Source organism: Typopeltis vanoorti, chromosome 2, assembly GCF_054136105.1.
Source record: "Typopeltis vanoorti isolate ZY-2024b chromosome 2, IOZ_Tvanoo_1.0, whole genome shotgun sequence".
Classification (NCBI taxonomy): Eukaryota; Metazoa; Arthropoda; class Arachnida; order Uropygi; family Thelyphonidae; genus Typopeltis; species Typopeltis vanoorti.
The window spans coordinates 132,151,213-132,177,942 of NC_143550.1; the positions used below are offsets into that span (position 1 = coordinate 132,151,213).

A 26,730-nucleotide genomic window follows, 5' to 3' on the forward strand; every position below is an offset into this window, starting at 1 on the left:
CATGATTTCAGATTAGTGATTTGGAATATAAGATCATTAAATCAAAAACATGAACTAATTAAAGAAATCAGCAAAATATTAAAATAGCAGTATTATCTGAAACTAAGAAGAAAGGAAATTAAATGCATAAAACACAAAACCATGTAATAGTATACAGCAGATTAAGCAAGGAAAAAAGAGCAGAAGCAGGCATAGCATTGACTACATCAGCAATATCAGTTAAATATAAAATAATGCAACTACATATCAAAGAAATGTACATTTGAGATTAAAGACGAAAGGATATATATATATATATATATATCCCATACACAAGAGGTTGAAGAACCTATAAGCATACATCAGTGATGCTGTGTGTAAAGTGCAGGTACTTCTTGTGGAAGGCTCTTCCAGGGGATGGAGGTAAATTGATGAAAAGAGGAAAAAGAAGAAGATAAGCAGGTTCAGTGTGTTTGCAGTTGCACAGTAAAGAGATGCTAGGCAGCTGCTGTTCTTGTTGTAATAAGTTTCCGATTCACTGGAGCAAGGAAAATGGAAATACCTGTAGAATAAACCCAGTTCTGAAACACTACCTGTGAGATAGAAATTGAAGTGAATCTATAAGAGAGGGATCATCTATGAGCCTAATGGTACACTTCAAAAGGTGTGTTTTGCATTATGGGATACTAAGGCAACTGATGTGATGTCATTATCCTCTGTATGCAAATAGCCCAGTCCTGAAGATACTTCATGCTCAAACTTTGTTTGCTTACACTTGGATAAAGGATTAAACCAAGAATATAATTTCTTGGCATGTTTAATTTATTGTATGGTAATCGTTTTGCACAAGGGTGGTGCAAAGATTAATGTCTTTATAAGTTGAGTAGTTAAAAAAGTGAATAAAGTTGATCTCTCACTATCTGTGGAGTGGCAGTAAAGATATTAAAAAAGTTGCTATTAGCTTGCATACAGAAATGGGTTGACAGAGAATTTATACTTTGCAATGAAGATCATCAGTTTTAAAAGGGAAGTCATGTTTGAACAATGTGCTAACATTTTATAATAATGTGATGGCTGAGTTAGATAAGGGAAATTGATGTATCACAATACTTTAGCATTTTGCTAAGCTTTCTCACAAGATACAGTGGGAAAGCTGTTGCATAGATTGGAGGAGAATGCAACTGATGTGCAGTAGCAGAATGATTTGAATAGGATGGAAATGTTGTCGTGAAAATTGCTGTTAGCTCAGTGTTAGCACATATGAAGTTATGCACTTTGGTATATATAGAAAGTTTTTTACCTTGGGTATAATGTATGTTAAAGATACCAAGTAATATTTTTAACTTGGTTTTAATCCTTTTTCCAAAGTAAGCAAACAGACAATTAAGTCGAGTTTGCGCCTGAACATAGTTCAGGTCTGAGGCAACTCGTGGTAAAGGTGGAGTAAGCTCTGATCACTTTCCTTAATATTTCCCCTAATGCAAAGCACATCCCCTTGCAGAGATGTATGATGCTATGCATTAAAGGCAAAGGGCCACTACCCAGACCGGTTTTAATCTTTATTGAGGTCTCGGCAGTGGGCGCCAGACCCAAAAATGCCAAGGTTGAAGTAATGCAGAGCTTATAAATTTTACCTAAACAAGTTGCCACAAGGTGCTTTGACCTTGTTAAATAAAAATCTCAGGATGAGAGAAAGATGTAGAAAGTTTTTTACCTTGGGTATACTATATGTTAAAGATACCAAGTAATTTTAAACTTGGTTTTAATCCTTTTTCCCAAGTAAGCAAACAGACAATTGAGTCGAGTTTGCACCTGAACATAGTTCAGGTCTGAGACAACTCGTGATAAAGGTGGAGTAAGCTCTGATCAGGGGATGTGCTTTGCATTAGGGGAAATACTAAGGAAAGTGATCAGAGCTTACTCCACCTTTACCATGAGTTGCCTCAGACCTGAACTATGTTCAGGTGCAAACTCGACTTTAATTGTCTGTTTGCTTACTTGGGAAAAAGGATTAAAACTAAGTTTTAAAAATTACTTGGTATCTTTAACATATTCACTTTGGTATGTTGAGATATTCAGTGGTATATTATATTGACAGGATTATGCTGGAAGAAACTGAGATGCTAGGGATCTTTGAGCTTTAGTAGATAGGAATTTGAAGTTCAGGAGTGATATGGTAAATATTGCAAATACAGTGTCGCACGGATTAGATCGTCGGCTTGTCGAGAGCTCCTGGAAAGATCAGTATTATTTTGTGTTAACATTAGATATTTTACCAGAATTTTAAGTAGTATTGTTTGCTTTTTGATTCTTGGTGTGTCTGTGCAATTTTTGCGTGTTTTCTGTTATTTTAATTATTATTTTTAAGAAAAGATAGCGTACACATGGCACCGATAAAGAAAAAAATGGCGGCCAGGTCGCCATGCTTGCTTAAGAGTTTTGATGTAAAAGAATTTATGCAATGTGCTGTCTGTGAGATGTATGCCTTGCGAAGAGCGGTAGGAGTCTGGTTAGAAAGTGATAGTGGAGTTAATATGTGTAGAAAGTGTAAAGAGAATGAAGACTTCAAGCGTGTTTCGTGTATCGAGACTGATATCGTTAACGGTAGTCAGAATGTAGAAAATGGCGGTGTACTAGAGAATTGCGTGGTAGTGCCAGATATGTGTGAGAGCGTCGCTGAAAGTGTAAATGAAGGTAGAAACACCGAAGGAATGGATGATTTGATCGATAATGAAAATGGTGAGATAAATGCGAGTAGCGAAATTGCCCGTTTACATGGCGCGATACACAGAGCCAAACGACAACTGGAGCGTATGCAAAAATGTGTGTTGAACGTACCGACAAATAACCGGCGGAAGTCTGTGACGGCAAAAAATAGAATGTACGTAAACGTCAATAAAATGAAGGAGCGAGTGCTGTATGGGGATTCGCTATTAAGAGGCGTAATAATTGAGAGTTTAACGAAGTCGTACCAGCCGGGTGCGAACATAAAGGACGTCAGCGAATCTATTCGACTGCAAAAACAGAGGGTGAAAGAGATGATAATAGTGGCAGGAACGAATGATTTGAAAGAGGACAAAATGGAAATGATAGAGGATGTGAGGGAGTTGTTTGAGGTAGCAAAAGAGAAGAGTGAGAGAGTTAGGATGGTGAGTATCTTACCGCGGTATGACAGCGAAGTGTTTAGAAGGAGGGCCATAATTGCCAATGACTTTATGCGTGGGTTATGCATGGAGAGTGGTGTGGAATTTGTGGATGTGTGGAATGAGTTCGATGGGCGAAAGGACTTATATAAGATGGATGGGTTACATTTGAATGGAGTTGGTGTACGGAGACTTGAAAGAGTGTTGATGAATGATGTGGAAGTGGATGTACAGACTCAGGGAAACTAGATTTATTAAGAGGGGGGGGAGTAGATATGCAGACTTTAGGGGGGGCAGTTAAGTGTATGAATGAGTATATTACGCCCGGGCGAGTACGACGGACAACAAATCAGAATGGGATAATTAGTATAAGGAATCAAAGTAGGGATGGGACAAATGGGCTTCTGCGATTCATGTACACTAATGCCAGGAGTATTAGGAACAAGAAGGAAGAGTTTTTGGCCATGGTTGGCACTTCCAGGCCACAGGTTGTCGGTATTAGTGAAACATGGCTGACAGAAGATGATAAAGCTAGTGGGATTGAATGCGATGGGTATAGCGTGTTCAGGAGTGACAGGGTGAATAAAAAGGGGGGAGGAGTGTTATTGATGATAGCTGATGAGCTTCAGCCAAGGAGTATAGAAGTTGAACTGCAGGATGGGGAAAAAAGCACATTTGAGGCTGTTTGGTGTGAGATACAATCTAGCAGAACAAAATATACAATTGGGTGCTGCTATAGACCGGGTGATGAAGTGGATGGTGGGAATAGTATGCATAAGCAAATAGAAGAAATGAATGGAAGGAGGGTAATTATTATGGGTGATTTCAATTATGGTAACATTGACTGGAAAGAGGAGAGGGCACATGGGAGGAAGGAATTGGATTTTATGCAGTTATTAAGGGACAACTATCTACGGCAACATGTATTGGAAAATACCAGGGGGCAGAGAGTGCTGGACCTAGTAATTGCAACTGAGAATGTAGCTGTAACGAACATGACCATGTTGCCACCAATTGGTGAGAGTGACCATAAGGTCATGACTTGGGAGGTGGCTAAAGGAGTCGAATTTACAATTAAGACGGTATATGTGGAATTACCGGGCTGGTAAGTATGACAAGCTTAGGTGTGTGCTTGGCTCAATGCCATGGCATGTAAAACTGCAAGGGCTGGATGTTGATGGTGCATGGGAGGTGGTTAAGAACTGTTTGCAGGAGGCAATGGTTGACTGTATACCAAGAGTCCGAATAATAAATCAGGTAGGGGTTAAATGGATGAATAACACTATTAAGTTGAGCTGCAAAAAAAGAAACAATTGTGGAGGGAATTTAAGGAGAAGGGTGACCATCAGGTGCATGAACAGTATAAAGCTCAGGCCAGGATGGTAACAAGGGTGGTAAGAAAAGCAAAAGCAGATTACGAAAGGAAATTGGCCATGCAGGCTAAAGAGAATCCCAAACAGTTTTTTCAATATGTTGCAAGTAAAAGGAAAAATGCTCATGGTAGAATGATCTTAAAAAATGCTGAGGGTAGGGAGGTAACTGAATCAGTCGATGTTGTGGAATTACTGAGCGAGCACTTTGCAAGAGTATATCATCCAGGTGGTGGCTTTGCGGAAATGGAGGAACCAACAGCTTATACTGGAATTGTGATGAATGAGGTAGAGGTAACTAGTCTATTACAGAACCTCAATGTCAATACATCTGTGGGATTGGATGGTATACCAGCTCGTGTCGTACGTGAAGCGGCCAAAGAATTGTCAGTGCCCTTGACCATTGTTTAATTTGAGCCTCAGGACTGGGTCAGTCCCAAGGGGGTGGAAAGAGGGGAAAATAGTTCCACTGCACAAAGGTGGTTCCAAGGCTGCTGTTGAAAATTACCGGCCAATCAGCATAACAGGAATCATTATCAAGGTCTTAGAGAAAATAGTCAAGAGGAAAATACAAGATTGGATAGAAGAAAATGGGATACTGTATCGGGGACAGCATGGTTTTGTGAAGGGTAGGTCATGCCTCAGTAACTTGCTCACGTATTATAACACAGTGACGGCTGAACTGGATAAGGGTAATGGGTTTACAGTGATTCTGCTGGACCTTGCTAAGGCCTTTGACAGGATACCACATGGAATTCTAATCAATAAATTGCAGCATATGGGAATGGACATAGGGTTGGTGAGATGGATAGGAGGGTGGTTGACGGAGAGATATCAGAGAGTGGTTTACTCAGGAGTAGAGTCCACTAGACGGCCTGTGACTAGTGGTGTACCACAAGGATCTGTTCTTGGACCACTGCTGTTTAATTTGTTCATAAATGATATAGGAAAGGATCTGAGAGGAACAGTTCATTTGTTTGCGGATGATGCGAAGTTGGGTAGGGCAATAGTGAATGCAGATGACGTCAAAATTTTGCAGGATGATTTGGATAGATTGGAGGTCTGGGCTAGGGAGAATGGATGTCAATTTAATGTGGCAAAATGTAAGGTTATGCATTTTGGGGTGAAAAGATGGGAGGCAGTTTACTGCATTGGTGGAACCGTGCTCCAGGAAATTGATGAGGCACGAGATTTAGGAGTGTTGGTGGATAAGGAATTGAAATTTAGGGGACACATTGCAAAAGTGGCCAAATCAGCTCATCAAATCACTTGGTTGCTGAAGAATACGTTGACAAGCAGAGACAAGCAGGTTATTGTTCCTCTGTATCGAGCCTTGATAAGACCTCATCTCGACTACTGTGCTCAGATTTGGTCACCTAGGTTTCTTCTTGATGGGGAGGAGGTGGAGAGGATCCAGAGGCGAGTGACCAAGATGATAGCAGGTCTGTGGAATGAACCGTATGAGAACAGGTTGAGGATTTGTGGGTTGCAAAAATTGGTTGATAGGCGGAGGAGGGGAGATATGATTGAGACATTCAAATTACTGAAGGGTTTCTATAAAATTAATTCAGAAGATATTTTTGAGAACAGGGCTGGTTGTGGGAGGACTAGGGGACATCCATGGAAACTGGGCAAAAGTGTGGTTAGTAAAGGTGTTAGAGCTGGGTTCTTTACTTTTAGAGTAGTGAATGAGTGGAATGCGCTCCCTGAGTCTGTGGTGGATGCTGTGACAGTGAATGAGTTTAAGGCGAGGTATGATAGATACTGTATGAATGTCGAATAGTTGTGATGAAAATGATTTGGGGCCTCCCTCGATGAGTCTAATGACTCCCTGGAGTTGCCCGTAATAATAATAATAATAATAATAATAATTACAATGCTGCAATGATGATTCACATGTAAGGATAAAGAAGTCATTTTGCTCCTTTACAAGTGAACTGGACTATTGTCTGAAAATTTCGTGTGTCCTGGTTTCTGTAGTAATGCAGTGGAGAGAGAGAGAGTGAGAGGATTAATGTTAAAGATGATATATATTTCAGAAGCAGGAGGAGGACAGATTGAGAATTTGCAAACAGGAGAAAAGATGATATGATAGGGACTGAAATTTTTCTACTGCATAATCCATGGAAGTTGAAATTGAATGTAGCAAAGAAAGAAGTGAGAGCTAGATGTTTCTCTCATAGTAGTGTGTGATGGGAATGGTTCACCTTTGGTGGTGGTTGGTGGTAGTGAGTGCAGATAATGTGAATCAGTTGAAGAGAGGTAATAAGTGGTGAGTGAATGAAATATGGCTTTCCTCGGTGAGTCCCTGACTCCCTGGATGTTGCCTGTAATAATGATAATATTAACAAGCAGCAATATGAAGCCATCCTTAGGAGAGAGAGAACAGTTTGAAATAAATGAAACAGATGGATACCTGGTGTTCAGAAGAAGTTAAACTATTAACACAAAAGGAAAAAATAAGTTTTTTTATCATATATCTAGGATAAATCTAATGAAGAAAAGTATAACAAAATCTGAGAAATAAAATGAGAATCTTGGGATAACTATTCAAATCAACTTAACATTACTTTTATGGTGCACAGAAGTAAATAGAAACATTAATTCGATATCAAAGAACTGAATTGTGTAAATATATAAACATGCATTTAATTGAACAGAAATTCTTATAAAGAACATTTTACTAAATAGTATGAGGAGGAAGAAACAGTAACTTTACTTGAAAGGTGATAAATTAGAAATCACATCACATTAAAGAGAAAAACTAGAAGCCAAACATACATAAAATATAGCGTGAGATGTTAAAAATAGAGGAAAATAAAATATTTCAGTTAATCAAATTTTTTTTGGAAAAAAAAAAAAAAAGCATTTTCTAAGGAAAAATTACCAGGTATCAAGTATCAAGTTTTAAACACGGAGATAAAGCAGAACCATATAATAAGGAATTAATCTGTTACCAACCATTTTTTGAAAATTGGTACTGAAGTTTATTATTATGGTATAGGCACCTCCATGGAGTCCAGAGCCTTGTTGTGGCAGACTTAAACTATCCACTCAATTTATCATTTCTTTTATAATAACACCTGTGAAGTATCCATAACTAGAGAATAACATGTATGCCACAGTAAAATAAATTAAACATTTTTATTATGTAAATATTTCTTATTTATTTATTCCTATGGTAAAAGCAGCTACAGGTGAATATCCAGACCAGAAAGCCAATCCAGGGCCTCATCTGTTACCTCGTGGATGTCCTGGTGGCCACCACCATGAAATTGGCACCTTGGGCAGTCATTCACAGTATGAGAGATCATCTGAGCCACAGGGGAATGGTCACAATAAGGGTGATCTGATAGTCTCCATTTATGCAGTAGGTAGCCTGTTGATAGGATAAATCTAATGAAGAAAAGTATAACAAATCTGAGAAATAAAATGACCAAATCTTCCTAGGAAGGGCAAGACCAGGCTGCGGAGCACTGGGGTCTTCAACCAGGAAACCATTTGTCGGAAGATTGTGTCAGATGTTGATGGTAAAGCAGCTGAACAGAGTTCGTCCATGGACCAAAAAGGGTTTCATGATTTTTGGCGAATACTAGGTACATTTATAAGAGTCTGGTGCAGGAGCAGGTTGCGTATCACTTTATTAAATACTTTAATCGAGGCTTGTCTTCTCCGTATATTTGGTGAAGCAGTGTTAGACAGGGGAGATGGGTGCTTCTTAGTGTCCCACTAATTTTGTACATGGTAGAGTTTAGCTAGCTGTCTATAATGTTAGTGTGAGCACTTCTTTCCCAGACAGGGGCACAGTATTCTGCTGCAGAGAATGCGAGGGCTAGTGCAGACAACCTTAAGACATCAGCACCACAACCCCAGGTTGTTCCAGCAAGCCGTGGGATGATATTATTTCTCTTTTTAACTTTGTTGGACAGGTTGGTAATGTGCCTTTTATAGGTTAGGCTTCTGTCCAGGCTCACTCCAAGGTATTTTGGGTGAGGCTCATGTTCTATCATTTTGCCACAGAAAGAGAAGTTGAGGTGTCGATTGTTGGATTTGGCTTCAGGTACAACTGCTTGAAGTATGCATCCAGAATGTTCAGGTCTCTGTTCAAGGTTGTTTCCAGGTTGGCAAAGGAGATAGACTGGTGTAGGATAGTGAGATCATCATCGTATACATATTTGAACTGGTATGTGGGAAGTCAGACATGTAGATGTTAAATAGTAAAGGGGATAACACAGAGCCCTGTGGAAGACTGTTGTGGAGGAATCTGGGCATGCTCTTTTTTCCACCAATATGGACCTGGATCTTTCTGTTGGAGAGAATGGATTCAAAAAGATGGAAAGTTGTTTTGCACCTTATGATATTGCTTAGCTTTAGGAGGAGGCCCCTGATCCAGACTGTGTCATAAGCTGATGTTAGGTCAATGAAAGTGACTCCAGATTTAAGTTTCTTTTGGAAGCCTCTTTCAATCTCTGTTGTCAGGGCCTGGACTTGGTCACAGCAACTTCTTCCTGGTCTGAAGCCAGCTCTTTCAATCGGGAGTGCTCTTTTGATGTGTGGTTAAATTCTTTTAAGGAGAATTCGTTCAAAGAGCTTAAAGGAGGAGCAAAACAAGGAGATAGGTTTTTGACAAATAATGTCATAGATTTTTGACATTATTTGTCAAAAACATTTTTTGACAAATAATTTGACATTATTTGATTACCATCCACTCCCTGCAGCCTTGCCATTCTTGGTAAGTTTTAAGGCTTCCTGCCTCTTCAAAAGAAACCGGCTGTACAAGTTCAGGAAGCTCAGAGGCCATCTTTGAGATTTTTTCTGATGGAAGATTGCACAGTTATTTTTATCTCTCGTGGTATGTATGTTGTTGGTGTTCTGCCCCCACCCACCCCAGTTATCTCAGAAATGACCAGCTTTTCCAGCTAGATGTGGTGAAGTCAAGCTCATGGATGGTTGAGATCCATCTTTCCTTTCTGTTTTTGTCAACTATTGCTGAGTTCCTTAGCAATAGTTGGGTCTTCAGTTTTTTCATATTTGGCTAACAGTTCCTCAGTATCCCTACTCCAGCATGAAATGTATTTCTGTAGCCTCTAGGCATAGAAGCTTTGGTTGCAATTTTGATTAATTTGACAAATCTGGAATAGCAATTAGGGGTGGATGGTATTGCTGTAATGATTTGTTTTTCAAATATATTCCAGTTGGATCTGTGAAAGTTCATCTAGCGATTGGTGTTCCACTGATGATTCGGATTGATGTACCTGTCTCTATTAGTGTAGGAAAATGCTGACAACTTTTGGAATAGTGAAGTAGTTGTTACAGTTGAGATTAAGTCCATGAAGTAGGGCTTCAGCACTTTCTTTTATAAGAGTTCATGTTTATATATGGATTTATATAGCAGGCTTAGCATTTTGTATTGGATTCTATGGTTAGCATTTTCAATTCCATGTTGTGCAAGGCCAGATTTGTGAGGTTTGATAAGATGGGTGTGATCTTAATGTTCAGAGATATGTTTATTTACAGATCTTCCTGTTTGTCCAAAGTAAGACAAAATACACGAACATGGTACTTTTTATATGCCAGGTAGCATCATTGGCGAGAGTCTGTCTTTTGGAGAAGGTAGCAGGATATGAATTTGATGACTTTTATAAGTAGCAATGAGTTGATATTTTTTCATAATGTTTGCCACACATTCAGCGATTCCTTTAATGTATGGTATAGGAGTCCTGTGGACTTCTTCTTGTTTGGGTTGCTTTATATGAGTGGTTGATTATTTTTTGTGTTATTTGATTATAGCCATTTAGTAAGGCTGTTTCTTTGACAATTTCCAATTCTTGTTTTAAAAGACTCAGAAGAGCAAATCCTGTATGCTCTGGATACTAGGGATTTTACGTGCCCAGACAATTCATCGTGGATATATGTGGGAAAAAAAAACAAATATTTCCCATATAAGAAATATTTTAAAAAAAAAATTAAAAACAATTTTTTTTTAATTTGTGAAATTTTTTTAAAAATGTGAGACGTATTTTTTTTAAAAAAAATTAAGAAATAGCCGGCCTGATTGGCCGAGTGGATAGCATATCTGCTCTCCAACCAAAATGCTGCAGGTTCGAATCTCGCCGTGGACATGGATATTTGTGATCATCTGTGGAAATACGAGTGATGATCGGTGGTAGATGGCATTTGTGTGGTTGCAGTCAGTTGGTGATTGACTCTTGAAGACAGAGTTCTAGACCAGGTGCCTTCTCTCGATGAGTACTTGGACTCCCTGGAGGTGTCAAAAAAATATTTCGATTATACGAGGGTGGTCTAAAATGTTCTCGGCCTCGACCAAAGATGGCAACACTATCGGCACGATTTTTTTTTTCTAAGTTGGTACATCTGTCATAAGCATCCATGCGAAATTGTAAGTCATTCTATCAAGTAGTTTGTTTTATACAGCTGTCTAAAGCAAAAGTGTTGTTTGTATCCCTTGAAATGGATACAGTTGAGTATCATGCAGTTATAAAATTCTTTGTAAAAGAAGGTTTAACGCCAAAAAAAATTCATTCGAAGTTCATAAAAGTTTATGGGCACTCTTCTCCTTTGTTTTCGCCAATTAAGAAATGCGCTTCCGAGTTTAAACGGGGCTGTAGATCCACGTGAAGGATGTCCAAAAAGTGTAACAACACCAGAAATCATTGATCAAGTGCATGATATGGTATTGGATGACCTACAAGTCAAAGTGCATGAAATTGCTGAGACTATAGGCATTTCAAAAGAACGTATAGGATATATTTTGCATGAAGAATTGCAAATGAAAAGGCTTTTTGCAAGATGGGTGCCATGCTTGCTCATAGCAGATCAAAAATGCACTCGCATGAAAATCTCTGAACGGTGCTTGGAGCATTTTAACAAGAATAAAATTGATTTTGTGTGTCAATTTATTACTATGGATGAGACTTGGATTTACCATAACACACCAGAATTCCAACAGCAGTCAAAACAGTGGAGAGAAGTCAGTTGCCGGTTCCATTAGCAGGAAAGGTCATGGCATCGGTGTTTTGGGATGCTAAATTCATTCTGTTTATTAATTATCTTGAAAAGGGTGAAACAATAACTGGGGAATATTATTCTGGTCTTTTAACCACACTAGATGAAACATTCATGAGAAAAACGCGGTTTGCAGAAGAAAAAATCATCTTTCATTAGGACAATACACCTGCCCACTATCTCTTCCCAAAACTAAAAATCTTCCTCGCTGGTCAGCATTTTTCTTCGAATCAAGAGGTGATTGCAGCAGCAGAGGGATATTTTGCATATCTTACTGAGAACCATACAGGGACAGGATAATAGCACTAGAGCATCACTGGAATAAATGTGTTAGTCTTAAGGGAGATTATTTTGAAAAATAAAAATAATTTAGAAATTATAAATTTGTTTTTTCATTGTTAGGCCGAGTACTTTACAGACCACCCTCATGTATATACGAGTATCACATCTGGATGGGTACCTGAACAGTTCACAGAATAAGTATTCTTAAATGTGATGCCCTTTCTCCGTATACCTATTCCAGTTTTGTAAATATTAATATTTCCTCAGCAAAATCTGCAGTATATAAGTAATAAATTATATATACAACTTTTTAAGACGAAACAGAAATGAGGAAACTCACTGATCAATAATATATTACTTTCATTGTATAAGGATAAAAATATTATGAAAATCTAATTGAAATCTAAACAAATAATGCATAAATACATAAAAAACTATATTTTGTGAAATTTATCTTGCACTACATTTACTTTTCATATATCGGTATCAATGCAATATCATTTCAATTTTCTAGCGTCGATGAATTTTTTCCGCAATGAATTTTCCCACTCGACAAATCTCCCTCCCCGAGATGAATTTTCCCTGCGATGAATTGTCTGTAAACCGGGATTTTATGATACCATATTTTTGAGATGAATGGTGAGTTGGTGTATTGTGGATATAATGACCTGAAAAAATTCGGTTTTCAGTAGATAAGTGGAAATGGATCCATCTTGTTTAACTGGATGTGTACATCAAGAAACGAAATACCTTTTGATTATTCTGTTTCTACTGTGAACTTCATATGAGGATGCAGGGTATTGATTTTTTTGTAGAAATGAGTTGAGTTCAGGTTCTATGCAGCTTCAAACTGCAAAAACATCAATGTACCACGTCAAAATTGTTGGTTTTGCATCAAGAGCAAAAATTCTTTCTTCTAGGTTCAAGAAAAAAAGTTGGCTAGGTTAGGGGGATAAGGGTGAGCACATTGCAGTTCCTTCCTCTTGTTTATATATTTTATCTTTCCATGTGAAGTGACCTAATGTAATTGCAAATTTGAATAATTCCACCATGTCTGAAATTGTTGGGTTAAAATTTCTACTGTATCTTTGTGAGGGGGATATTAGTCAAGAGAGACAATGTCAGAACTTACTAACATGTCTGTAACTGCCAGTTTAATGTCTTTTATTCTTATATAAAATTCTATGGAATTTATCGAGGAAGCTGGGTAGTCAATGAGGGGGATGGAACAGGTTAGACAGAAATCTTGCTATTTTTATAAATGGAATTGCCTATAGAATCCACAGTAGGTCTAAGTGGACAATTACTTTTGTGTAATCTTGGTGAACCATATATTCTAGGGTTCTTGCATGGTATGTTTTGAGCTATGAATGTTGTTTCATCCAATCACTTGAGTTTTTTGGGCTGACCTTTGATAGGATCATTATTAAGCTTGGGAATATGTATTGCAGTTACAAAGAAGTAAATTCATATTTTGATTGTATGATTTGACATTTAAGACTGCAGTGGTATACTTTGTCAGCTTTGGCAATAACTATGTTATTATTTCATTTTAAGGAATTTAGGTCTTTTAATTCTAATAGTGCAATATTAAATTCTGATGGTTGGGCATCATAGATCACTTTGGCTATTTCAAAACAGTCTGTTAGCTTCAATACTAGACAGATGATTGGGGGTTCTTTTCAATGTTGTGTATGAAATATAAACAGGGAATATGTTTTGGTGTAATCACAAACTTAGGACCTCATGCTAGTACATTCAGCTTATCTTCAGTTAGAGGATGGTCAGATAACTTGACAACCCATTTGTCAGCAGGTAATTTAGTTGAATTTTTCTTAGATCATTCTAATAAAGTTGAGTATTTCTTATTGAGATTTATGATGCATTTCTTCAAATGTTTTTGTGCCTGCATTTTTTGATATTTTAATAACCATGTGTTGTAACTCTTGATTTAATGTATTTGACAAATCAGCTTCCAATTGTTGTTTTTAGGATATTTAATGCCTTGTATGAAACTCTTAATTGAACCTCTCCTTGAACCCATTAACTGACAAAGCGTTCACAACTAACTCTGACAACCCATTCCAATCATTCACAACTCTCCAAGTGAAAAATCTAACCACACTTTTACTCAACTTTTAGGGATGACCTTTTGTTCTGGCCCCTCCAACCAAGTCTTGAAACATTTTTTCTTCATCAATCTTATAATAAAATCTTTTAAGTAACTTAAATGTTTCTTTCATATCCCCCTCTTTTCCCATCGACCAACTTCTACAATCCACACACCCTTAATGTATCTTCATAGGAAGAATTCCACAGACCACTCACTATCTTGGTCACTCACCTCTGAATTCTCTTCATCACTTTCTCATTCACAAGAAACCCAGGAGACCAGACCTGAGCACAGTAATCCAGTTGTAAACATTTTAAGACTTAATAAAGAGGAATAACTTGGAATAAAGAAGAATACTCGTTATTCCTCTTTATAAAGAAGAATAACAAGTGACCTTGGCAACCTTAGCAATATGCCCTCTAAACTGCAACTGTCTACTACTACCCCAAAATCCCTAGCTTTCTCTATTGCCTGATATTTTGCTAATATTCTAACCAGCATCCTAACAATTATAACTGTGATAGGCACACACCACTAAACTGTAATTAAGGAAAACAGTTTAAAGTTTAACTGACAACAGAATCAACTCTGTTAATTAACAGAGTTAATTTAGAGAAGTCACTATTATGTCTTAAAATGATAGTCTCCCATAGCTTTGGGGAATTAATGCAATCATACTTGTTGGGAGAGTTCTTTATAACTGATGCAGATTCTAAGAATAGCCTAAGACCTGTAATGACTTCTATTAATATAGATGCTTTTGTCCATCTGATCCTATGTGAAGGAGTATCTAGAGCATGGTTGCCAATCCCAACTTGCTCTACAGATGATCTCAGATGTAATTTTTATGTTCTTCATGACAGATGTTAACTGATCTACCAGTCTGTCCAAAATAGGATGAACTGCAGGCACAAGGAACTTTATACACTCCAGGATGTTCAAGAGGATGTAGTTGATCTTTAGAACATATGAAAGTAGCTAGCAGAATTAAAGGTTTGAAAGTAGTATCAAGATCATATTTGCAGAGAACTTTGATTTTTTCTGATGTACCCTTAACATATAGGATGGGAATGGTTTTGCTGTGATCCTGTGTGTTGGAAGGATGGAGAGGTGCATGCAATATTTTATCTATTTTATATGAGCTCATTGGCTATAAAGACGTTGTGAAAGTGCCTGAGCTCAATTTCAAGGGTTGTGTCATTTGAACAAATAGCCTTAGCTCAGTGAGTAAGTGTTTTGAGAATGTCATACTGTCGAGAAGGGTGGTGGTGTGATTGTTTATGTAAATACCTTCCTGTATGAGTGGATTTTCTGTAAATGTAGAAGGATAATGAGCTTAATGGCTCATTATCTAAGGGTAGACAATTGTTATTTTGTTTCTTCTATGGTGAAGTTTATTTTGGGGTGTTAGCTGTTAATATCCATCAAAAATGTATTTAATGTGTGGATAGGCTTATGTGTTCATCACATATGTTGAATTGGATTTAAACGGTATTGATGTGAACACAGATTGACAGACAGACAGAAAATAACTATTTATTAACTTAAAGGTTAATATTTCGCTGGTATTATATCCAGCATCTTTGGAGCACACAAACAAAGTTTGTTACAAATGTGAGACAACCACAATTCGGTGTAACAGTGGGGCTAGTATAAGTAATTGCAGCATGTAACACAAGACTAAAGTCCTAATTCGGTGCAATTTAAGTTTAAAAAAAAAAAAAAAAGTCAAAAGTTTTGGAAAAAATATAGTAGTCTTTGAAAGTGTTTGAAAAATAGTAGTCCAAAGTTTTGGAAAAAAAAATAGAATTACATTAGTGAATAATGAAGTGATATCAAAACTCACCATTAGGTCTGAACTATTTAAGGTGCAGTTTTCTAAAATACTTTTTAGGTGGGGAGAATTGTTTGTGCAAGTGGCTAGTAGTTTGGCTAAATGTTTAGCTAGTTTATATTTAGGACTATTTATACTATCTACAATAGGGCGTAAAGGTGTACCTTCTTTGTGGATTTTTGGAGCTCCATATATTCTGGGTGTTTTAACATGAATGGGTTTGACTTTGTTGACTGTTTCTTTTGGCCAGGAAGTGACTTTTTTCAATAACTTGCACACCTTATTCTTTTGTGAGTTGGTGGGATCTACTTGTTTATCACTTATTATCGGAGACATTAATATTTTTTGTTAGTTGTACTGATGATGTCTTATGATACATAAGACGAAATATGAAATATTTACATAATAAAAAAGTTATTTACTTTGGCATACGTATTACTCAGTAGCAGGGGTAGCCAACTACACATCCTTTTGGAGCCAAAATAATTCCGGTAAGACTTAGAAGAGCCGCAACATTTGATAGATACAATGGTACAAGAGTGAGTGAGTGTGTGCATGGCAGGTTGTAATGAGCTTGTAAGAACTGCTTTGACTAATTACACACCCAATTATTACCAGGAGCTTACTAAGAAAATCGATACAGGGACAACTTCTACTAGTAAATAAGTAAACTAAAATTATTGTGTTTTGACTTTAAAATTATTTTAATTGTTCATAGTAAACTTCATTTAATGTGTTTTGAATTAAACTTTTTTATTGCAGTAATTTTTATTAACCCTGTTTTTCTCTTTTTTTTTTTTTTATTTTGTTCCACTTTTTTGTTGTCTCTTCTCTTTTTGTTTACTCTATACCCCACAGGTTTCACTATATATATATACATATACACACACACACACACTAGGGGGCTCTGCCCCCCCCCCCCAGTTCCGGGCTGGTAAGCTGGAGACTAAAAACATGACATAAAAATGTTTTAAATTTCAGCTTATCTTTTTATATATATAGTGAAAATGAAAACAAAACACTGCTGTAGGCCCTGCTACCATTCTAACACTGATCCTGCAACAACATAAATTAATAGATGATGTTGTTTCAAACTTCATGTTGAAATTCATTGTTTTTGCTAACTGCTAATTGCACTCTCAAAACCACTAAGCCAGTCTCTATCAGTTTCTCTTCTGACCAACATTCTAGTCATATATTATGACTAGAATGTTGCCTACATACCATGCAGTAGGATTGGTGCATTAATCATACTGCTGGATGTCACAGGACCAAAGAGAAATTGTCTTCTGCACTGTGAAATTGCTAAAAGCTTGTTGGTGTAGATTGTAAGTGGTTATTCATTAAGAGATAAAATTATGTGTGTTATTAGAAGTAATTTAATTCTGATGGAATTAATCACACATTGTAGAAAATACTGTAGAAGCCCATCAGAAGATAGTATCAATATGGAACTTCTTAAATGCTCTGGATACAACTTCAGATACAAACTGCTAGAATTCATGAATAAGATCCTAAATCACCAATTACTACCAGAAAACTTGCAAAATGCTTTGATCATCCCATCTTCAAAAAATGCAATGTTAATGAATGTCAAAACTATAGAGACATTAGCCTTTTAAACACCGTATATAAAATATACTAAAGTCTCTTAAAGACTAAATTAACCAAATAATATTATTGAAAATATTTTTGGAGAGGTATAAAATCATTTCCATAAAGAGAGATCCTGCACCGACACCTTTTTCGCTCTGAAGCTCCTGATAGAAAAAAGAAGAGAATTCGATTTAGAGATTCATGTATTATTCAACGATTATAAAAAGGCTTTTGATAATGTCAATCATGATAAGCTACTAGAAATTTAAAAGATTACATTCCTAACCAGTTAACAAGGCAAATTTAAATATATATATAAATATACCCTCTGTCCAAAAAGAAACCGAACTTTTGATAGAAAATAAAACACAGACTAATTATAATTATTCAAATAATTTATTTCAATCAATATACTCTCCCTCAGCTTCAATACAGCATTTGGCATAGTCAATTAATTCGTTAAATGAGTTTTTTATATCAGTTTTTTGGGACACTGTTGAGAGTCATGGTTACTGCCGTTTGAACGTTTTCAATGGTGACGTATTGCTTTCCTTTCATCAGCAAATGAAGTCGGGGGAAGAGAAAGAAGTCACAGGATGCTAAATCAGGTAAATACAGCAAATGATCCAACACACAAACTTGATTTTTGCTCAAAAACTGTCTCACAATGTTCAAACAATGAAATGGAGCATTATTGTGTAAAAATGATCAGCTGTCTGCATCATGATATTCATGCTGTACACGACAAATTCTTGCTATCAGTTGCTTCGAGATAAAACTCACCATTTACCGTTTGGCCAGGTGGAACGAATTCTTTGTGGATAATGCCCTTGGAATTGTAGAAATAAATCAGCATTGTCTTTACTTTTGACTTCTCCAAAAGACTTTTTTTCGGATGTCCCTCTTCTGGTGGTCCTCACTCGGCACTCTGGTGCATTGTTTCAGGCTCATACTCAAAACACCACATTTCATCACCAGTAACAATCATTTCAAGGAAGTTTGAGTCCTTACAAGCAGTTGTAATGACGTCCTTGCAGTGTTCAATCTCATACATTTTTTGGTCTTCTGTCAACATGTGAAGAACAAATCGCTAATTCAATTAACGAAGGGCCAAACTCTCGGTCAAAATGTTGTGCACAGTTTATTTTGGAATCCCCCCCAAATTCATCTTCAATCAATTTCATTGACGATTTCAGGTTTTCTTTGATGAAATCGCGCACTTTTTGGATGTTAACTTCGCTCAGTCCAGTTTTTGGACGGCCCGGCTTTTCGTCGTCCTCAAGCATCTCACGACCACTTTGAAATCGCTTAAACCAAAACTTCAGTATGTGATAAGCATTCATCACCATATGCTTTTTGAAGCATTTGATGCGTTTCAGTAAAACTTTCACCAAGTTTAACACAAAAGTCAATCGCAGCTCTGTTTGAAACTCATTTTCCTACCATTCGTCAAAACACAATGTCACTCTGGGCACTATAACTCTGCTTCTAATGAAACAAATGTCATAAACAGTTGACAGAACACTAATGAAGTTGCTGCTTTCAACAATAAAACGATACAACAGGTGTTGCCACTAGTTTCTTCTATTTTCAAGAAGTTCAGTTTCTTTTTGGACAGAGGGTATATATATATAACAACAACCCAATTAAAATAAAAATAGTCGCACAAAAATCTGAATTGCAGAACATAAATGCAGGTGTCCAACAAGGATGTAGTTTATCACTACTCTTTAATATCTATATTAATAATAATATGATAAGAGAGTGGAGGGGAAACAACCAACATCGATACAATTTTATTCACCGACAATCAGGTTCTAATTGAAGATAACGAGATTCAATACAGCGAGCAGCCTTTTCATTAAATGAAATAGCAAAAACATACAATATGGAAATCTCCACTTCCAAAACCAAAGTCATGGCATTTAAAGGCCAAGACCCAATTAGAAACAAAATTTGCATCAGTGATGATATTATAAAACTGGTTAATACATTCAAATATCTAGGCCACCACTTATCTTATGAAAGAAAAAAGAGCATGCAACATAAATTAACCAATTATTATTACGGGCAACTCCAAGGAGTCCTTAGACTCATCGAGAGAAGCCATAAACGTTATATCAAGAACAGCTATTCAGCATTTGCACAGTATCTATTATACCTTGATTTGAACTCATTTACAGTCATGGCACCCACAACAAACTCTGGCAGCTTATTCCACTCATTCACCACTCTCCAAGTAAAAAACTTAGTTCTAACACCCTAGCCAACTACACTCTTGCTTTCCATGGATGGGCCCTAGTTTTCCCATCACCAGACTTGTTCTGAAAAATTTCCTCTGAATTAATCTTGTAAAACCCTTCAGTAATTTGAATGTCTCATTCATATCACCCCTTTTCTGCCTATCAACCAATTTCTGTAACCCACAGATCTTCAACCTGTTCTCATAAAGTTCTTTCCATAGACCAGCTATCATCTTGGTCACCCTCCTCTGGATCCTCTCTACCTTCTCCCCATCAAGAAGAAACCCAAGGGACCCAGATCTGGGCACAGTAGTCAAGATTGGGTCATATTAAGGCTCGATAAAGAGGAACAATAACTTGCTTATCTCTGCTCGTCAAAGTATTCTTCAGTAACCAAGTGATCTGGTGAGCTGATTTAGCCAGTTTTGCTATGTGCCCACCCCTCCCTAAACTTCAACTCGCTATCCATCAACACACCCAAATCTCTGGCTTTGTCAACCTCTTGAAGTACAGTTCCACCAATGTGATATACTGCTACTAATTTTTTCACCCCAAAATGCATAACCTTACACTTTGCTATATTAAACTGACATCCATTCTCATTAGCCCAGACTGCCTGTCTATCCAAATCATCCTGCAAAATTTTGACATCATGTGCATTCACTATTGCTCTACCCAACTTTGAATCATCAGCAAATAAATGAACAGTTCCTCTCAGATCCTTTCCTATATCATTAATGAACAAATTAAACAGCAGTGGTCCAAGAACAGAACTCTGCAGCATGCCACTAGTAACAGGCCTTCTTTTGGACTCTACTCCTGAATAAGCTACTCTCCTATCCATCTCACCAACCTTATATCCATCCCCATGTGCTGCAGTTTAATGATAAGAATTCCATGTGGAATCCTGTCAAAGGCCTTAGCAAAGTCCAGCAGTATCACTGTAAATCCATTACCCTTATCTAGTTCAGCCATCACTGTATTATAAAATGTGAGCAAGTTATTGAATCATGATCTACTCTTCACAAGACATGCCATTCTCCATACAGTATCCCATTTTCATCTATCCATTCCTGTATTTTGCTCTTGACTAATATCTCCAAAACCTTGACAACAATTCCTGATATGCTGATCAGTCAGTAATTTGCAACAGCAGTCTTGGAACCTCCTTTATGCAATGGAACTGTTTTATTTTCTTTCCACCCCCTCGGGACTAACCCAGAGCTGAGACTTAAATTAAACCATATGTTCAAGAGAACTGACAATTCCTTTGTCGCTTCATGTAAGACTCGAGCTGGTATACCATCCAATCCCACAGATGTATTTACATTAAGGTTCTGTAATATACTATTCACCTCGATTTCATTCACTTCAATTCCTGTATCAGCCATTCATTCTCTCATTCCTGCAATATCTCATCCTGGATGATATATTCTTGCAAAGTGTTCACTTAGTAATTCTTTTACTTGCAGCCTATCGAAAGAACTGGTTGGGATTCACTTTAGCTTGCATTGCTAATTTCCTTTCATAATCTGCTTTTCTTACCACACTAGTTACCCTTCTTGCCTGTGCTTTGTACTGCTCATGTGCCTGCAGGTCACCTTTCTCCTTAAATTTCATCCACTATTATTTCTTTTTTTTTTTTTTTTTTCAGCTCAAGCTTAATGGTGTTATTCATCCATTTAACTCCCATTTGATTTACTCTCTGGACTCTAGATATGTAGTCAGCCATTACTTCCCTCAAACGCTCCTTTACCACTTCACATGCACTATCAACATCCAGCCTTGTAGTTTAACATGCCATGGCACTGATCCAAGCAATCTCCTAAGCTTGTCGTACTTACAAGCCCAGTAATTCTACATCTACCCTGTCTTAATTGAAAATTCCACACATTTGGCCACCTCTCAGGTCAAGACCTTATGATCACCCTTACCAATTGGTGGCAATATAGTCATATTCATAATAGTCAGTTTCTCAGATGCAATTATTGGTCAAGCACTCTCGAACTCCTAGTATATAGGTATCCTTTGCTTAACGCAGCGAAATTAATTGCGGCAATCCCTTGATATATGTGGCAAGAGTTTTGATTAATGCGCCTTTAACCCTGCAGAGCTCGCAGCTGATGTTTATTATAAATGTTTATTATAAATATTCTTACACAATTCAGTGTATATAGCTTGGAGGTCATGAGTAGTCATGTGCATTCATATGTTATACACTGAATTGTGTAAGAATATTTATAATAAACATTTTGCATGCATCTGTCAGATCAGCTGTGAGCTCCGCAGGGTTAAAGGCACATTAATCAAAACTCTTGCCACGTATATCAAGGGATTGCCACAATTAATTTCCTTTAATTGTGCTTTAATTGAAACATTGCAGAATATCACTGTTTTTTGCTGTCAGTTTGGTTTAACACATGTTATGTGAAGGTTTGTGATATTTGACAGTAAGTTGTATCTGAGAGATATACCACAACCTCTGATGTCAGTATGGTTTAGATTTAGTATGGTTTAGTTATTTTTTATTTGATTCTTTGTTCAATAATTTCTAGATTGTAACTGAAAATAAATAAACCATCATGTATTTTACATTATGTTTTACATTATGAAAAATGCTAAGGAAAGTGATCTGGAGCTTACTCCACCTTTACTATGAGTTGCCCATAAGATTGCTTATGCTTGTATCTGCCGAAACTTTTAGTTTCGTGTAGTTTCTATATTCGGCTATGAAATAATGTTGGATTCAATATCCACTGAATTTGTACCATCATGTATTATATTTGCAGTGTTTTTTCTTTGTTTTTTTGCTTGTTTGCCGAGGTCTGGTCATTTTGTTGTTATCGTAGAATTTATGCCGATAAGAAAAAAACTAAAACTGTTCAAACAACTCTTGATGACTTCTTTTGATAAAAAAATTGCAGTAAATAATGTAGATACAAGTATTTATTAAACATTTACTTTGGATTCAATTTTTATCTTTCCTAAAAGAGTACTGTATAAAACGAATTATTAATACGGTAATCAATCATGGATGAATTGTAATTTTTATCATTGATTGTTAGATTCGATTAACCGGATTTTGATATACGCGATAACATCGAGGGATTAATTAACTGCGTTAATCGAGGGATACCTGTATTCCATTACATGCTGTCTCAGGTAGTTATCCCTTAGTAACTGCATAAAATTCATTTCCTTCCTCCCATTTGTCCTCTCCTCCCTCCAATCGATGCTACCATAGTTGAAACCTCCATAATAATTACTTGTCCTCCACTCATTGAGTCTATTTGCCTATGCATACTATTTCCATCGCCTGGTCTATAGCAGCATCCAACTGTAAATTTTACTCTGCTGACCTCAATCTCACACCAGATAGCCTCAAATGTGCTATTTTCACTATCCTAAAGTTGAACTTCTATTCTCTTTGGCTGCAGTTCATCAGCTATCATCAATAACACTCCTTCCCTATTCTTTGCTCTCTGTCTTTTCTGAACACACTAACTATATCATCTTCTGTTAGCCATGTCTCACTAATACCAATAACTTGTGGCCAGGAAGAACTAACCAAGGCCAAAAATTCCTCCTCCTTATACGCGTTTATAGGATCTGTGTTCTTTTTATCCCGTGAAACCTATTACAACATTCCTCCTCCTTATTCTGAATACTCCGAATTCCAATTATATAGGAATAACAAAAACTATTAATCAGATATGCAATCCAAATTTAATAAACAAGAATAAGAATAATCCATAACTCAATAGCAAGACCTATCCTAACATATTCAGAAGCCTGGACCATAACTCAAGTAGATAGAAAAAGACTGATATGCTCTGAAATGAGATTCATGTGCAAAGCAGCTGAATATAATACACTAGACTTCAAAAGAAATAGCAATATCTTAAAGGAACTTGAGGTGATATCTGATTTAGACTACATTGATCTTTTTAGAGAGAAAGAGAGAGAGATGGGTGAAGAAAGACTCCCCAGAGAGATATTGACCTCAAGAGAGAATGAATAGAGGACAACCTTTGAAAAAATGGGAAGAGACCGTAACAGGCCACTAGGCCTATTACTGGAAAGGAAGAAGATTAGAGATCGTAGAAAATGCTGTTTACATCAAATTTCTTCAGATATTTTAATTAGTAACTGATTGCTTCTTAGAGAAAGTTACAAAACAAATGTGACTACTGCTGCAAGAGTAAATATAATGGAACTGCAAAAGTAGTGAAATAAGATTTAGGGTTTGATATGGTTCACCTTGAATTTGTGGTCAGTATTTGAAAGTGGATATGTAGTACATAATAAAAAAAAAGTGCATACATTTAAAAATTCATGCACTTAGTCACCTTAATCTTAGTTAAAGATTTTAGTTTAGATTACAGAATTTAAACCATCGGAGGTTATTAAACTATTAAAACTTGCTGAAATGTATACAACCTAATTAATGCTTAGTGTAATTGGCTAAGCTCATAATTCCTGCAATGTATACATGACAAAATACTTGAAGTTTTAGAAATTAATGATAAAAATAAATTGTACTTAACAAAAACTTTGTCCTTTTATGACTTTTCAACAACTTTGATAAACTAACTGAGCTCTTTATCATTAGGAATATGCTCTGAAGATATTACTGGAAAGGAAGAAGGAAAACATTGAAATTCACTGCTTTGCTAATGATGAAGGGCAGCTATAACTAAATTTTCAAACTTTGCAGTGGTCACTTGTGAACATGCAGCAGCAAATTTATGAGCGATTGAGTTGTTACACAAGAATGTGTATCCAGGTCAATGGTCACACACATTGAGAGAGGGAGGGAAGAGAAGAATTATTTGAATATTAAAAAATATTATTTAAATATGTGTGAGTTCAAACCTCCCACAATGAGTCTTGACTTCTTGGAGATCTGATATTAATAATAATAACCACTAAATAATTAGTAAGCTCATTGTTATGCTATGGAAAAAAATTTGCATTTGCTATGGAATGTTTTTACACTTTCTGTTGGTATTTTTGGCATAAACTCTTGCAAATTTGCAAATGATATCAAATTTCACACTGATTGTATTTATGAATATAACTGCTATAAATTTGCATGATACCTACAGAGAGATACTAGATTGTATAAAATTATTGTTAAGTATTCAACAACATTCATTCATGAAGTTAAAAAATTGAATAGAATTGTATTTTTAACTATTACTCTTACAAATAATGAATTTGTCTGTTTTCAGAATTACAGATACCGCAAATTGGACAATAAATTTTAATAATACTGTTTTAAAGCCAGGAATAGTTGTTAGAGAATTTTTAGAAGTACCATCAGGAGCAACTTGGGCAGGTGAGAGAGTAAGATTCTAAGCTTTTTTGAAATTGTCTGAAAAATGTTTACATTATTTTTCAATTAAACCATATGCATGCATAGTGATAATAGAGTACATAGATGATATTCTAATAAAAGAATAGGAGAAAACATGCTTTATATATGTGTTTATTACCATACATGTTTTTCAAGAAAATATGTATCTTAAAATAAACACATGTATAAATTGTACTGTGATAAAATAAGAAATTTAACTTGCTTTAACCCACTGTATCTGCCTTACAATATTATTCACTGTATGAATAATAATAATAATAGAGTATATAGATGGTATTCTAATAAAAGAATAGGAGAAGACATGCTTTATATATGTGTACCATACATATTTTTCATACATAATTTGAAGTGTCCATTGAAGTCTATAAATATAACCTTTGGATATATTATTAATATAAATACAAAGCATACGGTTTTCGTATATATTATCCATTTGACCATCTGAATTGTTAAATTGAGTGTGCAACTTGGATTCTCTTTTTTCTGATCAAAAAACATCATCTCTGCTTTCTTGAGAAGTTCCAACAGCAAAACTGTATGAATATCAGCTGACAGCAAAAACAAAACAAAAAAAAAAAAAAAGCAGAAAACATCTGAGGCACCTACAAAATATATTGGGAAAATATCACACTTCTTTATTTAGAAGGGCTAGCAGGATCCCGAAAATAATAATAATAAAAAAAAACATTAAGAAATTCCTTTCGGGAAATATTTTAGTTGAAACTGTTCCTTAGTAGGAATCGTCACATGTAGAAATGATGTCCTATTACTGATCATTAATATCATTCTTACCTACAGTATTAGTGAAGGAGTGTCTCAATAGCTCTGTCACTCATATACTCAGCATGTCAAATCATTTGTGATGTTTTGAGTGCCAAAATTTGAGCATTCTCATGCTGTTATGGCTCTGCCATCTTTGCACAATGGCAGTAAAGAGCATGAAGTGGTGGGGCACAACAAAGAGATCAAAAAACTTATCAACTGAAACAGTCTGATCAAGAAGCAAAATTTTGTGAAAAACCCTCTTGTACTGAGAGGGTAACAGTGTGTGTGTGTCGGGGGGGTATATGAGGGATACTAACACACACACACACACACACACGTGACTCTCTTGCCTTCCTCACCATTGTTGTCCCTGGTATGACAATGGTGAGGAAGCAAGGTTACTTTGATCAAGAGTGAGCAAATCAGAGAGGGGGGAGGAATAATATGGCTTCATTCCTGAAAATACCAAGAATTACCTCACCACATGAAAACCCACTGTTAAAAAAAATAATAGACCATGCACCTCAAAGAAGTAAGTACTTGTCTCCGAGCTCACTAATGGATGATATGGATCTCTGTATCTTAGAGGAAAATAAAACTAAAATCACCTAGTATCCTGGAGAAAGTTGAATTTGACAGCATCTTGGATATTTTTCCTGAGAAGAAAGTGAAGGGTATTGGTTGTTCTAATTCTCCCTTTCACCCCCCCCCCAAAAAAAAGAGAGAGAGAAATTCAAGACTGATAAAAACAAGTCATAATGCCAGAAGTCAGATGGACTCACCAAAAATAAATAATGAGAGTATTCCTACAATGGAATTGTTTTGGATTCCTCTAAAACATTGCTGACATCAAGACCCTTCTGCAGAAGTATAAGCCAGTACTCTTTTTGCCTGTAGGAGACATTCTTAAGCCTAGTGGTGATTTGGTGCAGATATCCCAGAATGCTTGGTGACCTCTTGTTATCATTGCCATTCCCTATACTTGTAATGGGATGGAGA

The 26,730-nt window shown here is 36.4% G+C and overlaps 1 protein-coding gene across 3 annotated transcripts in view; it reads left to right on the forward strand.

The window, feature by feature from the left end:
- TppII (Tripeptidyl-peptidase II) overlaps positions 1–26,730 on the forward strand; it is a 583,232-nt gene that overhangs the window by 362,302 nt on the left and 194,200 nt on the right. For all 3 annotated transcript variants that reach the window (XM_090408276.1, XM_090408286.1, XM_090408295.1), the window contains one exon: positions 24,821–24,927. In XM_090408276.1, coding sequence (XP_090264402.1) covers positions 24,821–24,927 — 107 coding nt within the window. The remainder of the gene's footprint in view (positions 1–24,820; positions 24,928–26,730) is intronic.